A 23,125-nucleotide genomic window follows, 5' to 3' on the forward strand; every position below is an offset into this window, starting at 1 on the left:
ACAATATATAAAAAAAGAAAGCCTACCTCTTTTTCATTTCTAACAACTGATTATTGAGCACAGATCTCTCTTCTTCCAGCTGGGAAAAAAAACACACACACAACAAAAAGGTCAGTTCATAACAGACAGGCCAGTTTCTCATCCCCCAGGTCACATTCCCATGCTCCAGGACCGCTAAAGCAAAGGGCTTTCCTCAGAGGCAGTGAAAAAGGACCAAGTGTACATCAAGGACCTGAGAGTTAAAATATTAAACAATACCATGTACATGCCATATCTTAGACATTCAATAAATGTTTCCTTCATTTGTTAGACGAATGAGTGAAAACGTCACTATTAACATTCTGGTTCCTTTACTGAAACAAAAGGAGTCAAAGGTCACTAACTTGTGTAGGGCTAGGAACAGGTAATTTATTCTACACGGGCCTTATCTTATGCCTACTATATCCAGGCATTTCTTTCTCACCTATAAAATAAGAAAGTTACAGAAGAATTTCCAGTGGCCCTTTAGTTCTAAAATTCTGTTATTCTATTAAGGATAAAAAACAAGAGATTCAGCTAGTCAATCTTGTGAGAAAAGATTCACCTCTACCCACAATCTGTACCACATACAGTTTAGCCAAATACAGTACCAATTTTAACTCACACTGTTAATAAAACAAAGAGGTGACAAAAGCTCTTACATGGTTTTTTGGAATCAAAGGATAACACCAAAGACTACGTAATGGTTTCCAACCATTTGGGAGTGGCAGAATTTAAGTCACTAATTCACGATAAGTAGTCGTGGTCTCGTTTCTGATTATGTGTCAGTTATGTACATGCTTCGCTATAAAGGTCTTTTATACTTTAAAAGTTCTTAAATATAAACATGTATGTTTTGAACATAAGTTTATCAAGAAATCTATAGAGGTTAACACACAGTTTTTTTCCACTGTAGACTCTCTCCTTTCCTAGTCCATTAAGATAAATGCTTTTGCTGCATGAGTAATTCACAGATATATTTAGAAATTTGTAAAGAGTAAAAGGAAGGAAAAACAGTGGGAGGCAAACTTTAAAGGAATGAAACAAGAGGGAGAACATCTGGAGAGTGGGATGTGGAGACGAGAGGGGCTCTCATTTTTTTCTTTTGTACCCTTTTATATGGTTTATATTTATTTTTTAAACAAGGAAGCTGTTTAACTTTTATAGTTAAAAAAATTTTAAAAGAAATAAACAAGACTGGGAAATGACTACAATGAAGATATAAATGGGGCTTCCCTGGTGGCGCAGCGGTTGAGCGTCCGCCCGCCGATGCAGGGAACGCAGGTTCGTGCCCCGGTCCGGGAAGATCCCACATGCCGCGGAGCGGCTAGGCCCGTGAGCCATGGCCGCTGAGCCTGCGCGTCCGGAGCCTGTGCTCCGCAACGGGAGAGGCCACAACAGTGAGGGGCCCGCGTACCGCAAAAAAAAAAAAAAAAAAAGATATAAATGGATAAATGACATGGCAGATAATTCACAACAGGGAAAATACAAATAATTAATAAACACTTGGAAAATCATTCAACACTGCAAAGAATAAGTATGCAGAGATTCTCCCCATTTCTTGGAGGCTGAATTTCTTGTTCCTGAATTTCCACAGAACAGAACTTTAGGATACTTATTGTACTGATTCTTCATAGGAAATAATGTTTTTTTCTGCTTCTGGTCCAGGATCCAATCCAGGATAACAAGCTTCATTTAGTAGTCAAATTTCTTTAGCCTGTCTAGTTCCTCATTCTCTCCTTGTCTTTTGTGACCTTGACTTTTTTTTTTTTTTTTGGCTGCAGCTTGTGGGATTTTAGTTCCCTGACCAGGGATTAAACAAGGGCCTTCAGCAATGAGAGCTCGGAGTCCTAACCACTGGACTCCAGGGAGTTCCCTGACCTTGATAGTTTTTTTTGACCTTGACATTTTTGAAGAGCACAGAGGCGAGTAGAATGTCCGTCAATTTGGATTCACCTGATATTCCCACATGAGTAGAGTCAGACTGTGCACTTTTTGGCAGAAACACCACAGAAGTGATCCCATGTCCTTCTCAGTGTGTGATATTAAGAGGCACACAATGTCGATTTTCGGTGAGGGTAACTTCAATCACTTGGCTAAAGAAGAATCTTCCATGTTTCTCCACTGTAAAAATACTACTATTTTGTGGAGAGATACTCTGAAACTATGTAAACATTCTGTTCCTTAACAAAATTTCACCCACTGGTTTTAGCACCAACTGATGACTCTTGCCGAAATAATTACCACGATGGATACCAAACAGTGATTTTCTAATTCCATCATTTCACGTTCTTACCAGTTGGCATTTTACCACAAGGAAGAGCTTTCCTTTTTTTTTTTTAGAAAGGCATTCCTATCTATCTATCTTTCTGTCTATCTATCTATCTATTTATGGCTGTGTTGGGTATCTGTTGCTGCCCACGGGCTTTCTCTAGTTGCGGCAAGCAGAGGCTACTCTTCGTTGTGGTGCGTGGGCTTCTCATTGCAGTGGCTTCTCTTGTTGTGGAGCACGGGCTCTAGGCGCACGGGCTTCAGTAGTTGTGGCTCGCGGGCTCTAGAGCGCAGCCTCAGTAGTTGTGGCGCATTGGCTTACCTGCTCCGCGGCATGTGGGACCTTCCCAGACCAGGGATTGAACCGTGTTCTCTGCACTGGCAGGCAGATTCTTAATTACTGCACCACCAGAGAAGTCCCAGGAAGGGCTTTCATTTTTCCCTCATTTACTTATTTATATCTGTTTCCATGGCATATTTATATATCATGGTTTCTTATTTTATTCAATAGGCTATAATCCATTACTATCATTATTTCTTTTTTTTTCATTCATTATTTCTTTTGATGCTCAAATTATCTCAGATTTGGCCAGTGGAAGCCCCTCCAACATGGTTCTGATAGGTTTCTGACTAATCCCCAGTTCTTTAAGCACTTCCTTGCTTCTTGGTACACAAGATATTCCAGGCTCATCTTGTAGTCTTTCTGTCTCAGCCCTGGAATCAGCCATTTCTCTGAGGACCTTTTAGGAGGGAAGAGTATTTAGAAACCAAAATCTAGGTAGTTAGGTATGCTCATTGATATTGGAGTGTTATTACTTCTAAGCCCTGTCAGTGGACTTGACCAAAATTTGAAACTTCTGCTCTTCAAAAGACACTGTTAAGAAAGTGTAATGAGAATTCAGACTGAGAGAAAACACTTGCAAAACTCAATCTGATCAAGGACTTGTATCCAGAACATATTAAGAGCTCTTACAACTTTAATAATACACAGACTACAAACCAAACCTTAAAATGGGCAAAAGATCTGAACAGACACTTGACCAAAGAAGCAGCTCAAAATCATTAGCCATCAAGGAAACGCAAATTAAAACTACACCTGAGATACTTGGGTTATCACTTCTAGTTTCATTTCATTGTGGTCAGAGAACATACTTTGCAGGATATGATGACACTTGTTTTATGGCCTAGCATATGGTCTACCCTGGAGAACCTTCCACGTGCACTTGAGGAGAATGTGTCTTCTACTATTGTTGAATGGAGTGATCTAAAGATGACTGTTAGGCTTAGCTGATGTTCAAGTCTTCTACTTCCTTGTGGATCTTCTGTCTAGTTGTTCTATCCATTACTCAAATAGAATACTGAAATCTCCAACTATTATTGCTGAATTATCTATTTCACCCTTTAATTCTGTCAGGTTTTGCTTTCTGTATTTTAGGGCTCTGCCATTAGTTGCATATATATTTGTAATTGTATTTTCTTGAGGGATTGATCTTTTTACCATTATAAAATTTCTTCCTCTGTTTCTAGTAACAATTTTTTTTTTTCGGTATGCGGGCCTCTTACTGTTGCGGCCTCTCCCATTGCGGAGCACAGGCTCCGGACGCGCAGGCTCAGCGGCGACAGCTCACGGGCCTAGCAGCTCCGTGGCATGTGGGATCTTCCCAGACCGGGACACGAACCCGTGTCCCCTGCATCAGCAGGCGGACTCTCAACCACTGCGCCACCAGGGAAGCCCCGATGATGCTTTTTAAAAATTAATTCTGCCGATGTCTGCATTTTAATCTGTGTTTAACTCACTTACATTTAATGTTATTATGCATAAGGTTACATACTTTTTTTTTCAATTATTTTTTTAAAGAAGTTTCAGGTTCACAGCAAAATCAAACAAAAGGTACAGAGATTTCCCATAACTTCGTGTCCGCACACATGTACAACCTTCTCCACTATCAACATCTCACAGGACAGCGGTGCATGTTACAATCAGTGACACATCATTACCACCCAAATTTCCATAGTTTACATTAGGTTCACTCTTGGTGTTGTATATCCTACGAGTTTTGACAAATGGATAAAGACATGTATCCACCATTGTAGTATTGTACAGAATAGTTTCACTGCCCTAAAGACCCTTGGTACTCTGCCTATTCATCACTCCCTCCCCCTTCTGCCCCTCACAACCACTATATTTTTGTCCCCATAGTTTTGTCTTTTCCAGAATGCCATATCTTTGGAACCATACAGTATGTTGCCTTTACAAATTGGCTTCTTTCACTCTGTAATATGCATTTAAAGTTCCTCCATCTATTTTCATGGTTTGATAGGTCATTTCATTTTGGTGCTGAGTAATATTCCATCATCTGGATGTACTTCAGTTTATTTATCCACTCACCTATTGAAGGACATCTTGGTTGCTTCCAAGTTTTTGGCAATTGTGATTAACTCTGCTGTAAACATCCATGCACAGGATTTTGTGTGGACATAGATTTTCAGTTCATTTGGGTAAATACCAAGGAGCCCAATTACTGGATCATATGGTTAGAGTACGTTTAGTGTTGTAAGAAACTGCTGAGCTGTCTTCCAAAGCAGCTGCACCGTTTTGCATTCCCAGCCGGGGATGAGAATTTCTGTTGCGCCATGTCTTCATCAGCATTTGGTGTTACCAGAGTTTTGGATTCTGGCCATTCTAACAGGTGTGTAGTATGATCTCACTGTTAACTGATAATTCCCTAATGACATCTGATACTGAGCACCTTTTCATATGCTTACTTGCCATCTACATGTCTTATCTGGTGAGGTGTCTGTCGAGGTCTTTTGTCCATTTTTTAATTGCGCTCTTCATTTTCTTGTTCTTAAGTCTTACAAGTTCTTTGTATATTTTGGCCGACCGTCCTTCATTACATGTGTCTTTTGTAAAAATTTTCTCCCGGTCAGCAGCTTGTCTTCTCATTCTTTTCACGTTGTTTTTCACAGAGTAGAAGTTTTTAATTTTAAGAAAGTTCAGTTTATCAATTCTTTCTTTCACGATCATGTCTTTGGGGTTGTATCTAAAAAGTCGCCTCCATACTCAAGGCCATCTAGGTTTTCCCGTTATTTTCTAAGAGTTTTATAGTTATTCACTTAACATTTAGGTCTATGATCCATCTTGACTTAATTTTTATAAAGGGCACAACACCTGTGTCTTTTGGGATGTGGGTATCCACCTGCTCCAGCACCATTTACTGAAAAGGTGATCTTTGCTCCACTGTATTTCCCTTCCTCCTTTGTCAAAGATCAACTGTCTATATTTATGTGGGTCTAGTTCTGAGCGCTCGATTCTGTTCCACTGATCCACTTGTCTACCCTCTTGCTGTACTTGATTATCGCAGCTTTATACTACGTCTGGAGGTTGGGTAGTGTCAATCCTTCAACTTCGCTCTTCTTTAATACTGAGTTATTTGGGGTCTTTTTGCCTCTCCATACAAACTTTAGAATCAGTTTGTCGATATCCATAAAATAACTTGCTGGGATTTTGATTGGGATTGTGTTAAATCTACAGATCGTGTTGGTAAGAACAAACATCTTGACAATATTGAGTCTATCTGTGAACATGGAATATCTCTCCATTTATTTAGCTCTTTGCTTTTGTTCATTAAAGTTTTGTAGTTTTCCTCAGATGGACCTGGTACATACTTTGTGAGATTTTTACCTACGTATTTCATTTTGGGGGCTGCTTACGTAAATGGTATTATGTTTTCAATTTCAAATTTCACTTGTTCATTGCTTTGACATAAGAAAATGACTGACTCTTGTACACTGAACCTTGTATCCTGCAGCCTTGCTATAATCACTTACTAGTTCCAGGAGTCTGTCATTCTTTTGGATTTTCTATGTCACGTGATCTGTGAACAAAGAGTTTTACTTTTTCCTCCCCAATATGTATACCTTTTATTTCCTTTTCTTACTGCATTGGCAAGGACTAGGAGTACAATGTTGAAAAGCAGTGGTGAGAGGGGACATCCTTGCTTTGTTTCTTATCTTAGAAAGAAAGCTTTGAGCTTCTCACCATTAAGTACAATGTCAGCAGTAGTTTTTGTAGGTATTATTTATGAGGTTGATGAAGTTCCCCTCTATTCCTAGTTGGCCGACAGATTTTATCACAATGGGTGTTAGCTTTTTCAAATGCTTCTTCTGTATCTACTGATATGATCTTGTGGCTTCTCTTCCTTAGTCTGTTGATGTGATAGATTACATTATTTGATTTTCAAGTGCTGAACCCAGCCTTGCATCTCTGGAATAAATCCTACTGGGTCGTGGAATTGTATACTGTGCTCCAGAAATGGAGGAGACAGCGGTGAACAAAACAGAAAACTGCTGCTCCTCCCTCAGTCAAGTGGTCTGACTGAGCCTACAAAAGCAGGAGTATGTGTAATGGTTCCGAACGTCAGCAAATCCTTCACTTCACACAAGCTAGTATTTTTCTTCACACAAGCTAGCAATTTGTTTTAAATCTATCATTCCTCCTTTTAAACATTGTTGGGTTTAATTTGCTAATATTTTGTTGTTACATACTATTTTGATTCCACTTACGTTACCTACTAGAAAAGGCAAAACTATAGCACCATAAAAGAGAGAAATGGTTTTCAGGGATTGGGAAGTGATTGACTATAAAAGGAGCATGAGAGAAATTCTGGGGGTGAAGGAAATCTTGATTTTGGGGTAAATTATATGACTATATACATATATGTCAAAACTCATCACACCATATACCTATGAAGGGTGAATTTTATGTAAACTATACCTTTTTTTAATACCTTTTTCTTTTCTATAAATTTATTATTTATGTTTTGGCAGCGTTGGGTCTTTGTTGCTGTGCACAGGCTTTCTCTACTTGCAGCGAGCGGGGGCTACTCTTTGCTGCAGTGTGCGGGCTTCTCATTGCGGTCGCTTCCCTTGTTGCAGAGCACAGGCTCTAGGCACGCGGGCTTCAGTAGCTGTGGCACGCGGGCTTCAGTAGTTGTGGCTCCTGGGCTCTAGAGTGCAGGCTCAGTAGTTGTGGCGCACAGGCTTAGTTGCTCCACGGCATGTGGGATCTTCCCGGACCAGGGCTCGAACCCGTGTCCCCTGCATTGGCTGGCGAATCCTTAACCACTGCACCACCAGGGAGGCCCATAAATTATACCTTAATAAATATAACTTCGGGGGAAAAGGCGAGTTTGAGTAGTGTATACAATATTGCTTTTGTAAAAAACAAACTATATGTATATGCTGTTACACACATTAAGAGAAGTATGGAAAGGTACACCCAACCATTTATAATGTTGCCTCCATGAAACAACAATGGGAGGAGTAATAACTTTGAAATGGTATGTATTTGTATTGTTTCATGTTACAAACACGTATGATTATTTTTAATTTTAAAATAACATTACAGGGCTTCCCTGGTGGCGCAGTGGTTGAGAATCTGCCTGCCAATGCAGGGGACACGGGTTCGAGCCCTGGTCTGGGAGGATCCCACATGCCGTGGAGCAACTGGGCCCGTGAGCCACAATTACTGAGCCTGCGCGTCTGGAGCCTGTGCTCCGCAACAAGAGAGGCCGTGATGGTGAGAGGCCCGCGCACCGCGATGAAGGGTGGCCCCCGCTTGCCACAACTAGAGAAAGCCCTCGCACAGAAACAAAGACCCAACTCAGCCATAAATAAATAAATAAAGCAAACTGTCAACAAGTAAAAATAAATAAACACTATAAAATAACATTACAATTTAAAAGGAATAGGGAATTCCCTGGCGGTCCAGTGGTTAGGACTCGGCGCTTTCACTGCCGTGGGCCCCGGGTTCAATCCCTTGTTGGGAACAAAGATCCCGCAAACCACGCAGCATGGCCAAAAAAAAAAAAAATGGGGGGGCAAATTTCATTTTTTAGAGGTACAAAGATATTTACAGATAAAATGACAGTATTCTAGGATTTGCTTCAAATTAATCTATGATGGGGTGGAGGGTGAGTGAGAGTAGAATTGAAGCAAGAGTGACTGGGACTTCCCTGGCACCCCAGTGGTTAAGACTCCTCGCTTCCACTGCAGGGGGTGCGGGTTCAATCCCTGGTCTGGGAACTAAGATCCCACAGGCTGCGCGGCCAAGAAAACAAAAAAAAAAAAAAGAAAGAAACAAGAGTGACCAAGAGTTGACTGCCTTTGGAGTGGGGTACATGGGGATTCACTGTTCTGCTCACTCTGCTTCTGTGCGTGTTTGAAACTTTCTGTAATAAAAGGCTGAATAAAAGCGAGGGTTATTTTACAGAAAAATATTAAGAAGATAACATTACGGTGAAGACAGTATACAAGTGACCATGATTTGGGGAACACTGGACCAGAAAATCTCAAACAGCTGATCTAGCCACAAAACTGTTTTATAATACAATAAACATGGTGGGTAATTTGTTTTCAATCTATCACTTAAGAAAAATACTAGCTTGTGTGAAGTGAAGGATGTGCTGAAGTTCGGAACCATTACACAGTCAGACCACTCGACGGAGGGAGGACGGGCAGTTTTCTGTCTTGTTCACCACTGTCTCCTCCATTTCTGGAGCACGGGCAGGCACACAGTAGGCACTCAGTAACTACGTGTCGCATAAACGACTGGGTCAGAGAGCCGGTAAGCTGGTGCTCTCCTCGGGTGTGGGTTGGCAGGGACACTGAGGAACCAGGGTTCTCACAGGAGGAACTCTCTGCTCAGCCAGTCTGAGCGAGCTGGCACTCAGCTGCTGCTTTTCTCGCCGACTTCCCCAGGGAAGTGGTTCATGTGTGGGCGACTTCAGCCTCTTCTCTGAGCAAGTGTTCTGAGGTCCAAAATAGCGGCGCTACCTTGACAGCACAAGACACATCCCCATCCCCTGTGTCTGCGGATTTCTAGTCTCGCCTCCCACACAGACTCCTGCTCTTTGAAGTGGCGAAGGTAACGGGGAGAGAGGAGAGGAGGATTTGGTCAATTCTGTGGACAAGCCCTTTCAGAGAAGAAACAACGAACATTAGCTGTCTCGCCTCGCACACCCAGACACACTTCTCCATGTACACAGAGCAAGAAGGACAGAGAGGGGAGAAAGAAGCAAATTTAATTTGACTTGAATTTAACAGGAGAAAGAAAAATCAAAGTAAATAAAAGAAAATGGCTGAGGGCAGAAAAATGTTCTTTACCACAAAGATATATTCCTTTCTAAGAACTCCCACTAGGCTTATACATTTTGTAAAATTTTTAAGTAGAATATATTTTTTAAAAAACATAGATGTTAATATCATTTTCTTAGGTATAAGTTAATTTTAAATAATATCAAACATCACCCTGATATAAAAATGAGAAGGCTTACATACTTCCACGTTCTTTTAACTCTGTCACCTCAAATTTTGTTAGTTATATTCTCTCTGTATATTTTTCTTTTTTCTCCTTTGTCTTTGATTTGTTTTCTTTTTGTCTTGCAAATGCTTTAAGCTTACCTTCACTAAATGATCAAAATTGACGTCACCAATAATAGGATAAAGCACATCACCTGCCTCTGGCCAGGAGATGGTAATCACCTATATAGTCTTCCTGCTAAAGATGGATAACCTAAATACCATCATGAGGAAACACCTGACAAACCCAAAATGAAGGATTTTATACAACATAACTGGCCTGTTTTCAAAAAAGTCAAGTCATAAAAGACAAAGGCAGAAGAACCATTCCAGATAAAGACAACTAAAGAGACCCGAGTCAATGAATGGAACGCATGATCCTGGACTAGATCCTGAATTGGGGGGAAAAAAACCCCCACAAAAACGATACAAAGGATATCACCGACAACTGCCTACACAGGAATAGGGCCCATACATTAGATAATAGTGTTCAACTTCCTGAATTTGACAGCTGCACTGTGGTTAGGTAAAAACAAATCCTTAGCCTACATGAGCATTCTGTGTTTCATTTTTACAACTTTTTGCAAAGCTTGAAATGATTTCCAAATAAAACGTTAAAATCACAACTCTGTTCCTCATCTGTGATTCCCTAAACTGTTAGCTTAGCTGTCTATTAACCTGGATTTAGTGCTCACCTCCAGTCCCTTTGCCAGGCTTCTCCTGAGCTAGTAAGTCCTGTATATTGAGTCATGTCCTGCTTGGCCAAATTTTACCAGCAAGTAGCAGCTACTTTCCAGAAGGACTCATAGATGCTATAGCTTCTAAGTTCTTTCAAGTTTGGAAACACCTGTCTTCTTACCTGAATAATAATCGCTTGGATATGACGTTCCTGATCATATTTTCTGTCCCTGAGGACTCTGGAAACAGTGCACTATGGTTCTTTTTGTTTTTTGTTTTCTGGCCTTGAATGCGGCTGCAGTGGGCTATTTTTTCTCCTTTTTATAAGGAATCTGCTTTTTCTGCCTGGGGACCTGAAGAATTCTCTGTATATTTTCAGAAACGTTCATTAGGTCCCTGTTTCTGATGTATTTACCAGTTCTGATATGGTGTGGTTTGGGTCTTCAATTTGTTTCCTTAACTCTTTCCTCTCTCTGTTCAGCTTGTGTCATTTTACCATCTTCTCTCTGAACAGTTGTTTTATTTACATCACTTAAGCTTTTATATAACACAAAGCAATATTTTACTCTGGGTAATGTTTTCTCATGACCTGAATCCCTCATCTCTCTTTGGATTCCTAGGTTCTTTTCTTCTTTCCTCTTTTGGTACAGTATGGAGTCACTTGTTCATCTTACCCTGGGCTGCTCTACCTAGACCTTCTATTTGCTCACATGTAATGTAAATGAATTTTCCTTTATGCCCCTCCTACTTTATCTGAGACCTCCAAGCTACAACTGAAAAATCGGGCATTGCAGTCTATATATTTCTGTAGCCAGAGGGCCCTGGGGCAAGGGCGGGGAGAGTGCTGTCGGGTGACTATAGGATCTGCTGGAGGTGTCTCTCTGAGCTTTTCCCTTTAGTGTCCTGCATCTCAGTTACTGCATCAGAAAAGAGGCAACTCTATTCCTGAAGGAGTGTGTGCTCAGCTTCAGCTCCAGGCAGATATTACAAGTTGGCTCTTTCAACGTCTACTCTCACCTCCTCTGTTTCCTTCCCTTCCTGGAGGAATCCAGCCTCACTCGTGGTTGGAGGTGACACTATTACAGAGATCTGAACTGTCCTCTCCAAGTGAAAAGATAAACCATGTGAAGAGGAGCCCTCTGCCCTTCCCCACTTGTCCTTCGCCTGCTTCCTCCCGGAAAGTTTCGCAGTGCCTGGGGGTGTAAGAGCCACTGAGACCGAGAGGATGAAAACTATCTGCTGAGGAGAGCAGCAGAGCAGAGAGCGGGGGCAGGGTTCCCTGAGGACATTCTTGAGTGGCTGGACCCACGGGGACTACCTACCTGTGAACTTATCATCATTTGAGCAAAAACCCACCCATTCCCACCCACCCCTGTTTACTTAAGCCACCCTGTCGGCTAGACGGGCTATGGAAAATGACAACTAGCCGTTTGTCCTGCTCTGGTAGAGGGCTGGGTGGCAGAAGCAGCGCTGGCCTCAAAAATTTTTCCCTGACTGCCTACTCACTTCTTTAGCCTAATTTTCTCCAAACTGGGTTGGGCATGGGGATGGGGAGAATCAGAGGGAAATTTCTGGGGATTCTGCGATTGGTTTTCCTTTCCCTCATCACTGTGAACAGTTTCAAACAGAGTCACACGACAATTTTGTTTCTTTTCTTGGTTGTCAGTTTCCACGTTTACAGCGTGAACCTGATTGGCTTTGCTGGATTTTCCTGAAGGTGTTTTTAACAGGTGAAGAAGTGTGTTCATTTCACGAGGTGTGGCAGCGGGAGAGAGATTCTGTGACCCAGCTTCACTCGGCCCTACTCGCCCAGAGGCCACCCCACCTCAACTCCAGATTAAAATTTGATGGCCCACGATACTACTTTTCCAAAACAAAACATGACAAGCTAAAAACAGCGTTTCCTTTCTAAACATTCAGGTCTGGGAATGCAGGTTTATTTAAAAGGCAGGCAGTGATTCATGGATCAATTTAGATGATAACCCCAGTTTTTTGTATACTCTATCTGTTATAACCTCTGTTAGGAAGAGGTGTTGATGAAATACAGTTACTGAGTCATCTCATATCTGTCCATAAGCCAACTATGACCTCATTTTGCAAATAACCAGGGGAAAAACCAGCACTATTCCCATAGTGATAGTTCAGCGTATCTGCAACCCTCACAGAGGAGAATACATGTGAGGTTTGGGAATGATACATCAGACATTTCAAAACTGACTCCCCAAGGTGACTGTTTCTATAGAAGAACTCACATCATTCTGATTATTTTTAGTATTCTCTATGAGAAAAAATAATGCTCTGCACGGTTTCCATTAATCTTGACACCACGTGACCCTGCCCGAATTCACTGTACAGTCCACCATCCACACATAGAGCAAATGTCCTGCTCATGTGGTGACTGGCTTTTGGCAACCACAGCTCTGCAATGGAGCCATGAAACTGGAAGTAAGTGGACTGGAAGAAAGCAGAAAGAGCAGTCACACAGTCTCCATATCTTATGCTGTAAAACGGGACCTGAGGGCCTGGCTAAAGATGAGATAGTCATTTCATCACTCATTCACTCGTTAAACCTGCATGTCCTGCTCTAGGAGGCCCACTGTCTCCAAGCTGTGCGGGGAGAGAGCCTGAGTGGACCACACACCCGACTCCGAGGGTCACGCGCAGAGAGCCGAGGAGACTGCGACCCAGACCGGGGAAGGAAGCAGCCACCTGCAGACGAGAGGTGACGACGCGGCACGGGCCTCCAGCGGTGAGGGACAGGGCACGAGACGGGGGGAGGGGGAGAGACGGACAAGCAGACACGCAAACGGCCAGGGACGGGGTGCGGTGGGAGATGCAGGAGACACGGGAGGTGTGGAGGAAGCCAGGGGAGGAGCGTCGGAACGTGGATGGTGATGCGCGCCGTCTACAGAGCGTGCAAGGAGCCACGCGTGCGCAGCCGCAGGGAAGCGACCGCTCAAGCCAGAGTCCTTGCCGGCGTGCACTGGGGAGGCAGGAAGCCGACTGCAAGGGACGGGGAAGGAAAGGGGAGTGAGAAATAAGGCAGAAAACAAACTTAAAAAGTTTGGAAGTAAAGATAAGCTGAGAAGATAGGGCTGCAAGCGTGAAGGGTGTGGCGAGATGCAGAAATGAGGAGGATCTCCCAACCCAGCGGAAGACCCAAGACCCGAAGGTGCGATGAGACGCAGCGGCTCCAGGCAGGGGTGGAGGCTTCAGGAGGGACAGGGGGCAGTCTGAGTGGAGAAAGAGACTGAGACACCTGAAGCAAACGGATACATGAAACGTGGTCGATCCCTTCAATAAAATGCGACTCGGCCACGAAAAGATGAAGTTCTGACACAGGCTGCAACGTGGAGGAGCCTCGAAAACATTATCCTCAGTGAAAGAAGCCAGATGCAGATGGACACGTGCTGTACGATGTCATGTACGTGAAATACCCAGAATGAGCAAATCCACAGGGGCAAAAAAAACGGATTAGTGTTGCCAAGGGCTGGGAGGAGGGAGGGATGGGGAGTGGCTGCTTAAGTGGAGTTTCCTTTCGGGGTGATGAAGATGTTCCGCAACTAGACAGAGGTGATGGTCGCACAACACTGTGAATGGACTAAGTGCCACTGAATTGTACACTGTAAAATGGGTAAGACAGTACATTTTATGTTACGTGTATTTGAACACACACACACACCGCGCGCACGCACGCACACACACACACACATCCCCAAAACCAACCCAAAGCAGCATGAAACCAGTCAGGACATAAGGAAGGAAACAGTGTGAGAGCAAACCGTCAACAGCAATTATAATGACAGTCTTCAAAACCATCAGTCATAAGAAAGGCTAAATTACGTGAGCTATTAGGTTGAGCCATATGAAACTGCAGAACAACAGCTACTTCATATGTTCAATCTCATACAGACTCTTTCAAAAGACGAGGCACCCTACGCGACATTTTATGAAGATTTCTGTCACAGGCGATGCCAGATTAACCCCAACACTTCTGCTTCTCACAACCCTAACTGACCCTGGTTGTCACTCCCCTCCCCTCTTAAAATGAAAAACCCTACTGGGTAAAGGGGACTTAGAGAGGAACGGAGAGGGTCTGATGGGGCAGGCAACGAGGAGTGTGCACACGGGGCTCTGCTGCTGGCTTAGCCAGCTCCACCCTGGAGGGCTGCCAGCGAGCAGGTAAGCCCCACAACTGTTCAAACACTTCCTCCCGGGGGACATGGCACCCGCTTGCCAATCAAGGCAGACGAGGGTTTCTAAGAAAGCACAGAAGCTATCATCACTCTCCACGCCTTTGACCAACCTGTCCTGCTCACTGTTAGCCCTCTTAATTTCGGGACTCCTTCATCACCTTTTAAGGTGATAGAGAGAATGCTCTACAAAACCACTGTCACAGGGGAGCAGGGATTCTTTTATTTCAACAAATAATCTGACTTCCAAATGACAAACAGGAAATGAAATAGCCCTCTTCATGAAGATGGCTTCTCAAGGAAATCAAAATCCTTAGCCCATATTCCCAGTGAGAGTCTTAAGATGCAGGATAGGATGTCCCTTGCACTCTAGTGGTTAAGACTCTGTGCTTCCACTGCAGGGGGCGTGGGTTCGATCCCTGGTCGGGGAACTAGGATCCCACATGCCACGCGGCGAGGCCAAAAAAAAAAAAAAAAAAAGATGCAGAACAGATTCTGGAATCTTGTGGGTTTTCTAAGCAAAATAAATATTTGAGGCAGAAAAAAAGTAACAGTAGAACTGAAAGTATATTTTTATAGTACTGTTTGACCCCACCTACCCCACTCCTAGCTCAGAAGGTTTTTTTCTTTTAATTTTAACAATAATTACGAAGTACATAGAAATAAGTTTTATTCTCAGTAAGGGACAGGAGCAGGCAAACAGGCTTACGAGTTAGTCAGACACGAGTTCTGATCTCAGCTCCTCCCCTGCCTAGCTCTGTGTCCTTGGTGAACTGCTTCAGTTTTCAGCCTCAGCTTCCTTTTGTCTTACAAGATAACCTTACTGTCTCAGGTATGTGGTGACGATTCTGTGAAACAACGGCAGAGCAATCCGCTCAGTACACGGTCAGCGAATGTGGTGCTGAGCAAAGGGACCGGGATGGAACTCGGGTCCCGGGTCTGTCCCACGTCAATCTAGTCTCTACTGTCTTCACTTTATTATTTTTTTAAATATTTATTTATTTACTTACTTATTTTGGCTGCGCCAAGTCTCAGCTGCGGCACGCGGGATCTAGTTCTCCAACCAGGGATCAAACCCGGGCCCCCTGCGTTGGGAGCGCGGAGTCTCACCCACTGGACCACAGTCCTCCACTGTCTTCACTTTAGAAATGGAACACTGACTATGTCTATAGTACTACAATTAAAATTCTTTTTTTTTTTTTAAATAGGGTTTCTGCCAAACTCTGTAGTATATTTCTGAACAAAGTTGATCAATAGTTCGGCTCAACTGCAGCAAGTAACAAAGTGGAAATTCGTGATTCTACATAAGTAAGCAGCACCCTAGACTCTTGGAGATTATGTAGGAAGAGTAATAAAAGCCGATGAATTAATCAGTCTTCTTTAGCCTAAGGCTGCTTCTAAGTTATTTTAAGTGGGGGGATTCTCTCCACTCTTTTGAAACGTGTACACGTCAAGGGAAGTAGTATCTGCAGTCTTCCTTGGTGTCCACCGTCACTGTTCACAATCTCTAGTGTCGCAGCCTATCATGGTTTAGTTCACAGCCGCTTGCTTCTCTCTCCAGAGTAAACACAGGGCCCTACAAAGGGCCAAACAACCCCTGCTTTTAAGGGAAGTCACTGCCCTGGTTGTTTCTTGCAGGTGCTGTTTTCTAACATTCTTCAGAGTCACTGAGCTTCAAATGTTTAGTCCTAAGACCTTTTCAAAAAGAAGGTAATTCAAATACCAAGGCAAAAGAGAAAGGGCTGGAGGATGGAGAGGAACCCTGTAAACCTCTGCCCAAGGAATCGTGATGCTTCCCCCTTAGTCTTTCCGGTTCTGAGTGACAGAAACAAGAAATGTAATCAACAGTCCGGTTAAGGTTAAAACGTGAGACAGGAGGCTGACCTCTGTGTGTTCTCTTCCCATTGGTGGATTCCACGCTCTCCGTCAAAGACGTTCAGTGAGATGAGATAAAAGGAGACGAACAGACTCAGCACTTGGCCGAGATCCTTCCCTTGCAAGTCCTTACAGACACCCTGATGTCAGAGGCACCCACAGGGTTTCAGACGCTCTGGTTTGTGCCAGGAAAAAAAGAACCTCATCTGGTCAAAGGGCTTCTGTTTTCCATGAACCCCGCTTTCTCACACAGTGACCAAAGCAGAGTGCAGCAACCCTATTTACGTCAACCCCCTTTGATCCTTTTCCTGACCCAAATCAGAAAATGACACACGTCTCCCGATGCTATTGGCTGAACGAGGTTGAGCACATTACTACCTTCTTTGGGCTTCCGTTTCCTCTTTTACACGTGGGGGTAAGGACAGAGTTCCATCTCATGGAACTACTGTGAAGACTGAGAGGACAGCTATCGTGTATTCGTGCCTGTCACACAGTAAAATAAGAGCCACTGAATGTGAGCTGCCATCACCAGGAGCATCGTTGTTGGCCTGGAGTCTGGAGCAACGGGCCATTTCTCCAGTGAAGTGAGGCAGCTGTGGAAAGCTCTAACGAAGACTTTCAAGTATGAAATCAACTCTCTGAAGAGTGCTTTCACTACAAATGGCACCAGGACAATGGACACTCAACCTACTCCATCCAAATGAGAATTAGTACTTGCAAAGTATGCTTGTGAAGAAAAAATTCTTGTCCCCTTGACGCGCAAAGCAAGAAATAATGACCACACAGTAAAATTCTCTTAAAAATGTCATTTTTTGGAACTTCTGCTCTGAGGTCAGACGTGACTAACAGTCTAGCGTTTTGATTCAAGAATAAAAAGCAGAATACAGCATTCTTTAAAATCAGTTTTGCTTCACTGTTTAATAAACTTGTCAGAAGCCTTTGTAATTTAAATACGGAAACAAGTGGGTTGTGGTTAGCTTATCGTTCATTCCAGGTGTAACACACGTCCCGTACACCAATGCACACGAGTGCACATGTAGACACAGTTCCATTAGGAGATGCTTAAACATTTTTTTTAATTTAAAGGAAAGCAGAGTCCTGTTTAAAAACAGCTGCCAACCCTCACACCAAATCTGTCTTCTTGGAACCTTTTTCTTAAAACCAATTTTGATGAAAGAAAAAAAAAACCTTCGAGAAAAAAAAATTTTGAAACCCAAGCAGTAGGGAAGAGATACTGTCCCTATCCATTTAAATACATTTTTGCCATAAGATCATCTGATAAAGATCTTATTTTCTACTTGCCTGCAAGTTCCCAGCGCTTTTTTTGGTTTTGTTTTTAAAGGACCTGTCAACTCACTCCTACCCAAGTCCTACAGCAGCACGCTTGAAAACCAGGAGACACAGAACACAGGTGACTTGAAATCCCATTTGCACCACCCCACCACATGGAGCACGTTCTCTGAGGAGCCTCCGAGCGCCCTGCCCACAGCAGCAGACACCAGCGTGGCCGGGCTGGGAATGCCCACCCAACGCCCACTGACCTTTTGATGACTTGTGACTTCGTCCCTGCTTCTCCCCAGCTCCTCGGCAAGTTTCACGTTCTCTTCTTGCAGGGCTGAAAGCTGCTGGGACTTCTGAGCTGCTGCCTGCTTTAGGGTTTCTCTGCAAGGACAGTGAGTGCAGGGTTACCATAGAAACAAGACAGGCAAGGAAACTGTGGGAGACGACCAGCTTCACAGCACCAAGGAAAATATATCTGGGTCACGTGCCTGATAGGCTCTATAACAACAGAAGGCAGCATTCTCTACGTGCAGGAGGGGCCAAGTGGCTTTAACCTCTCAGGAGGAGGACTGCTGCTCACATGTATTCCATTTTTTTTCAAACCTGATAAACACTACACCCACTCTCTCATCACCCACACTTACCCCACTTCTAAATACTCCCCATACAAAAAGCAGGGTCACTCTAAAATAAATGACAGATGAAATGGTCATTATTCCCCTTACTTCCATTAGAAAATTATACTTAAACCTATCATGTTGATAAAGTGATTTACTTTGCTGCCACGGCACTGTTCCAACTGTACAAATCTGTAATCTGTTTTTGTTTTTTTTTTCTGGTAGAAATGTACATCTGATGGTTCCATTTGCCAGTATCTGTCAGAATCAAGTGCTGGCGGGAATCTGGGTATATTTTCAGGACAATTAGAGGTGAAATGCCCAAAGGAAATGCAGTTTTCTAATTACATAACAAGTGTTTTGTTTTGATTGTATTCTTTCCATACTGCTAACTTGAAATTAAAAGAAGCAAATAAAAATACAGCTTGCTAACCATATTATACCATGAATATCAGCATATAAAACGTGAACAGGGTAAATGTATTTATTAAACATCTTCCCATTATTAAGCTTAATTGCAAATATACATCCCAAATTATCCTTTATACGTGGACATTGAAAATAGTTGATTTGATTGTTGGATTTTAGTTTTATACCATAGAAGGTTCTGATGCAATTATGAATTTTAAGTCTGTGCTGGCTACATTCCATTTAGGGAGCTATCATACGTGGCTGAATTCTGAATCAAGTCATCTGGGTATGAATCCATCTGCTGATGCATGAACACATCTATTTTTAACTTCAGTTGTCTAATGGGTGGCAGTGCTTGGCATCTTCAGTTTTCTTGATTTTTAATTCTCCATGTACCTATAACATACCTATGGGGCTGACCTCATGAAGATACAGGGGAAGATGTCTACACAAAAATCCTCTTAGCACATTAAATTTGGCATTTTACAGAGATGTTTATTTAGCAAGTGAAGAAAAACTGAGAAGGAATTTTAGCCTCAGGTAATTAGTCATTCAAAAGCTGGGAGGCCTGATTTTAATTATGGATCAAAACACACGCGCACTACAGCTAAAGTTCATCTTCTGGCCAAAATCCATCAGCTCTTGACAAATCAGAAGATTTTACTTATGATGAAATCATCATAAGCCAAACCTTTTATTCCCAAGTGGTCACCACCTTCATTAGGGGCTATTTGGTTTCAGCATTTGTGTGGCCTGTCAGTGATAAGTTCAAGATCCTGTTCTCTTTTAAAGATTTTCATGCTTTAAAATTTTTTAAATCCTTGGTTTCTGTTAAGAGCCCACAGTAGAGAAAATTAAAACAAGGAGTCAAAGAAATATCAAGATGCCCTAAGATTTATAAAAATGATATTGGTTCAATGTTTTAAAACCTGCAAAACGATTTCATGTACATTTAATCCTCAAAGCCCAAGGAAGTGAATGTTATTATTTATATTTTAAAGATGACAAAATTGAAGCTCAGGTAAGTGAAAAGATTTGCCCCAAATCAAGTAAGCTGTAGAACCAAGAGAACTGGAGTTAAAACTGGCAGACACACCTCAGTTGTGATTTGAATATAGAAACACCTCTTTCAAGTTTTCTTCAGACCAGAGGGGATATGTACATTTCATAGAAGAAGGAGGCTCTAACAGCCTAGCTTCTGGACATACTCTAAGGAATCATTCTAAAAATACCTACAAATATAATTCTCCCAATTTTTAAAGATGCTTTTCTTTCTACATTATAAGATAGATATCCTGCAACAGAAAAGGAGACTGTCACAGTTTTAAAACTGAGAGGCAAACATTGCTAATATTGACTTGCAGACATTCTACTTAGGAATCTATCATAAACCTATTAATTACCATGCTAAATATATTCTAGATTTATTACTGTGCCCGGTGAGTAATTAAAGGCAAAAATTAGATGGCTTATATCGTTTTCCCTGAGAGTCAAAAATTACACACCAGAGAGAAACCATTTTATTCTCTCTCTCCAACTAAAAATAGGAGCTGGCTCACCAAAATCAAGTTTTCCTAAAACCAGCTGAGTAAGTGACATAGAAGAAAAGGAACATTTAGCTGCAAATGCCGGGATTCCAGGGCCGAGGGCAAGTTTCTGGAGGAAGTGGTTCTCGTTAGAACTCCTGGGTCTGCATCGGTGTCCTGGCAGGTGAAGAGAAACACCTGAAAAGCTCTAGAGGCCATGAAGACCCCAAGTATGTGCTAAACCTCGAAAAACAAACAGCTGCTCCTTCCCTAGCTCGGAGCACTGGGGAACAGACTAAGGAACAGTAAAATGACTGCTTTTTTCTTTTTAAGAAGCACTGTTCTCATGACACAGTACATTTATATCAGCTGGTCCTTGAAATGCGGCCAAGTCTCAGGCAGGGAACAATGAGTCACTGGGGGTGGGGGGCGCTTTCAACCCACTCCTCACACCTCCCTCCAGCAGCCTCCCACGTACGTCACTGCTGTGTCTCCCACTGCCCCTCCGTCCTGCTAAGAGTCCCGGCCTTGACCGGCCAAGTTACTGGCACAAGGCACAATTCTCGCAGCCCTGCTGGGCCAGGACAATCAGAACCAGCACAGGCACTGTCTGCCCTGTGGTCTGGCTCCCCCTGGCCCGAACTCCTCCCTCAGGGATCAGAGACCCGGGAACTGGGCCCGGGGAGGATGGTGCAGGCGACGTGGATGGCAGCGCAGCCCACAGGCTTTTGCTCCAGCTCCCTTGCGGCCGCGGGCACAAGGCTGAGCTTTCCTTATTCAATGGGGTCGGTTCAAAGGGCACGCAGAAAGAGTTTCCCTCTTGGCAGAGGTGAGATCACCGCACACTGAGAGGGGATGGGGGACATGACAGAGAGACTGAGGAGGGTGACACTTAACGCTAGACCCGTGCGACGATCCTTACGGGAGACTCTCAGATAGCTCTGCAGGAAACAGGAATTCCACCCTCGGCTGGGTCCCCTCTGGCCCCGCCCCTCCACTACCCAGCACGGCCCAGAGAGCTCAGAGGCGGGTGATGGCAGACGGGGCGTGGTGAGGGTATCTTCTCCCTACGCTCAGATCCTCCCTCAACAGCTGCCTTTGTGATGCAGATGATGGGCTCCAGACACTCAGGTGAGCAGAGCTACTTTGTCACGGTAGGGGGGGGTGACCCTGAACTGTAGCTGAACCCACCCTCTCTGAACTGATTTGAATTCGTTTTTCCTATCACAGTGACCGTTTCTATTTGTGCTCTTTGCCTTTGGCAGACCAGGAGATTCAAGCCTCTCCTGGTGGCCAATCACCACAACTGTGCATGTACACATCCGTGCAAAAGGAACTGTTGGGAGCTGTTTAAACACCACCTAGAGAAACATCACTAAAACTAAGACTGACAAAAGGATCCATCACCAGCGTCATGAGCTGTCCATCCCCTCAGATGAGCAGCTCAGATGAGATCATTTCTAGGAGGATTTTAAGAACTCTCAGAAGAACTAGACATAGTATACTGATTTAATCAACACATAGTACTGAGGATGGTGACTTGGGAACAGCAGTTTGGAACTGGTGCTTTTGTTTGTGTTTGAATCTCATCTATTCGTTTGATCAAAACTGGAAATAAATAATACAAACCCTCGGAGGGCAGGGTCCACAAACAATTCACCTTTGTATCCTTCCTAGCTTAACTGTACCTAGAACAAAGGACATACTCAAATGTTCACCAGATTGTTGGCTTTAAATTTTAGGTTCACATGGCTGATACAGTGTAGTTCTCAGAACAGATAAGCAAAATGAAATCTACTCTGTAACTGTCACTTACAATGCCAGATAAATAACCACCTGCAATGATTATAAGAACCAAACTCAAAAGGTGGTATTGACAAAGGAAACATGGGCAGCCTGTCTGCCTGAAATCTAGGCAGCAGACTGATGGGTAAACCTTGATTGGAAAGAGTCTCCCAAAATTCTGCTCTTTTAATTTCCACGCCAGAAGATTAGATTACTCTTAAAATCAAGACTACTGATCATCTCAAAAGTGCATGCTTTTTTTTTTTTTCCCTATAGAAAGAGTTTTGAGGTATTGATTAATAAAGGGTCTGATGTTTCCTAATGTTGAGATTAGCTACCATGTAAGCATACTACTTTAAAAAGTTCTGATTCCCCTTGGATTTTCATAAGGCTTTACCAAGTCACATTTGAATTCCAGCTGCCCTAACTCATCAGCCAGCACACATTTCATTTTGATCCTGTAACTTAGCTATAGTTCTGACTTCTCAGTGTAACGTTACAGGGGTGACTTCTAGGGTTTGCAACAGCGTTTGGGGGGCAGGAGGGAGACTATTGCTTTTGACTACGTACTTGTCAAGTATTCTAAAAATAATTAGCATTGCTTTCCCTTTTGCAATTTTAAGTAAGTGCCGTAATTTCCCTCAGAGGAGGTGAACTTACATTTCTTTCTTGAATTCTTCCATTTTTTGGTTCTCTACAGTCAGAAGTTCTTTTGACTTGTTCAGCTCTTCCATATTTTTCAAGTTGTTTTCTTTAAGTGTATCCAACTTAAACACCAAGAGAAAAAAACTTGATGAAATTATTTCATTTTCCAATCACATGACTGGACAGACAAATCATTCATGAAAAGGTGCATTAGAAAGGTGAAATTAGTCATTTGCAAAACAAACAAACAAAAAGATCACCTGGGTGAAGAGATTATAAATCATCAAGTCTATTATAAACTGCAACCTCCCCCTTACGTTAGTCAGACATGTCCTGTACACCTGGCCAAAACGTCAAACTAAATTGCTACATAAATTAAAGCAAAAGTTTTCTTTCACCTTGTATACAATTCTCAAAATTTATCATTGAACTTGCTATTCATGTATAATCCATCTTAAAAAAA

The 23,125-nt window shown here is 42.8% G+C and overlaps 1 protein-coding gene across 1 annotated transcript in view; it reads right to left on the minus strand.

Annotated features, from left to right (window-relative positions):
* CLIP1 (CAP-Gly domain containing linker protein 1) overlaps positions 1 to 23,125 on the minus strand; it is a 124,157-nt gene that overhangs the window by 11,469 nt on the left and 89,563 nt on the right. Inside the window, 3 exon segments of the mRNA XM_079943608.1 lie at positions 27 to 79; positions 17,939 to 18,059; positions 22,678 to 22,784. Of these exon segments, the coding sequence (XP_079799734.1) occupies positions 27 to 79; positions 17,939 to 18,059; positions 22,678 to 22,784 (281 nt within the window).

This window comes from Stenella coeruleoalba, assembly GCF_951394435.1.
Source record: "Stenella coeruleoalba genome assembly, chromosome: 14".
Classification (NCBI taxonomy): Eukaryota; Metazoa; Chordata; class Mammalia; order Artiodactyla; family Delphinidae; genus Stenella; species Stenella coeruleoalba.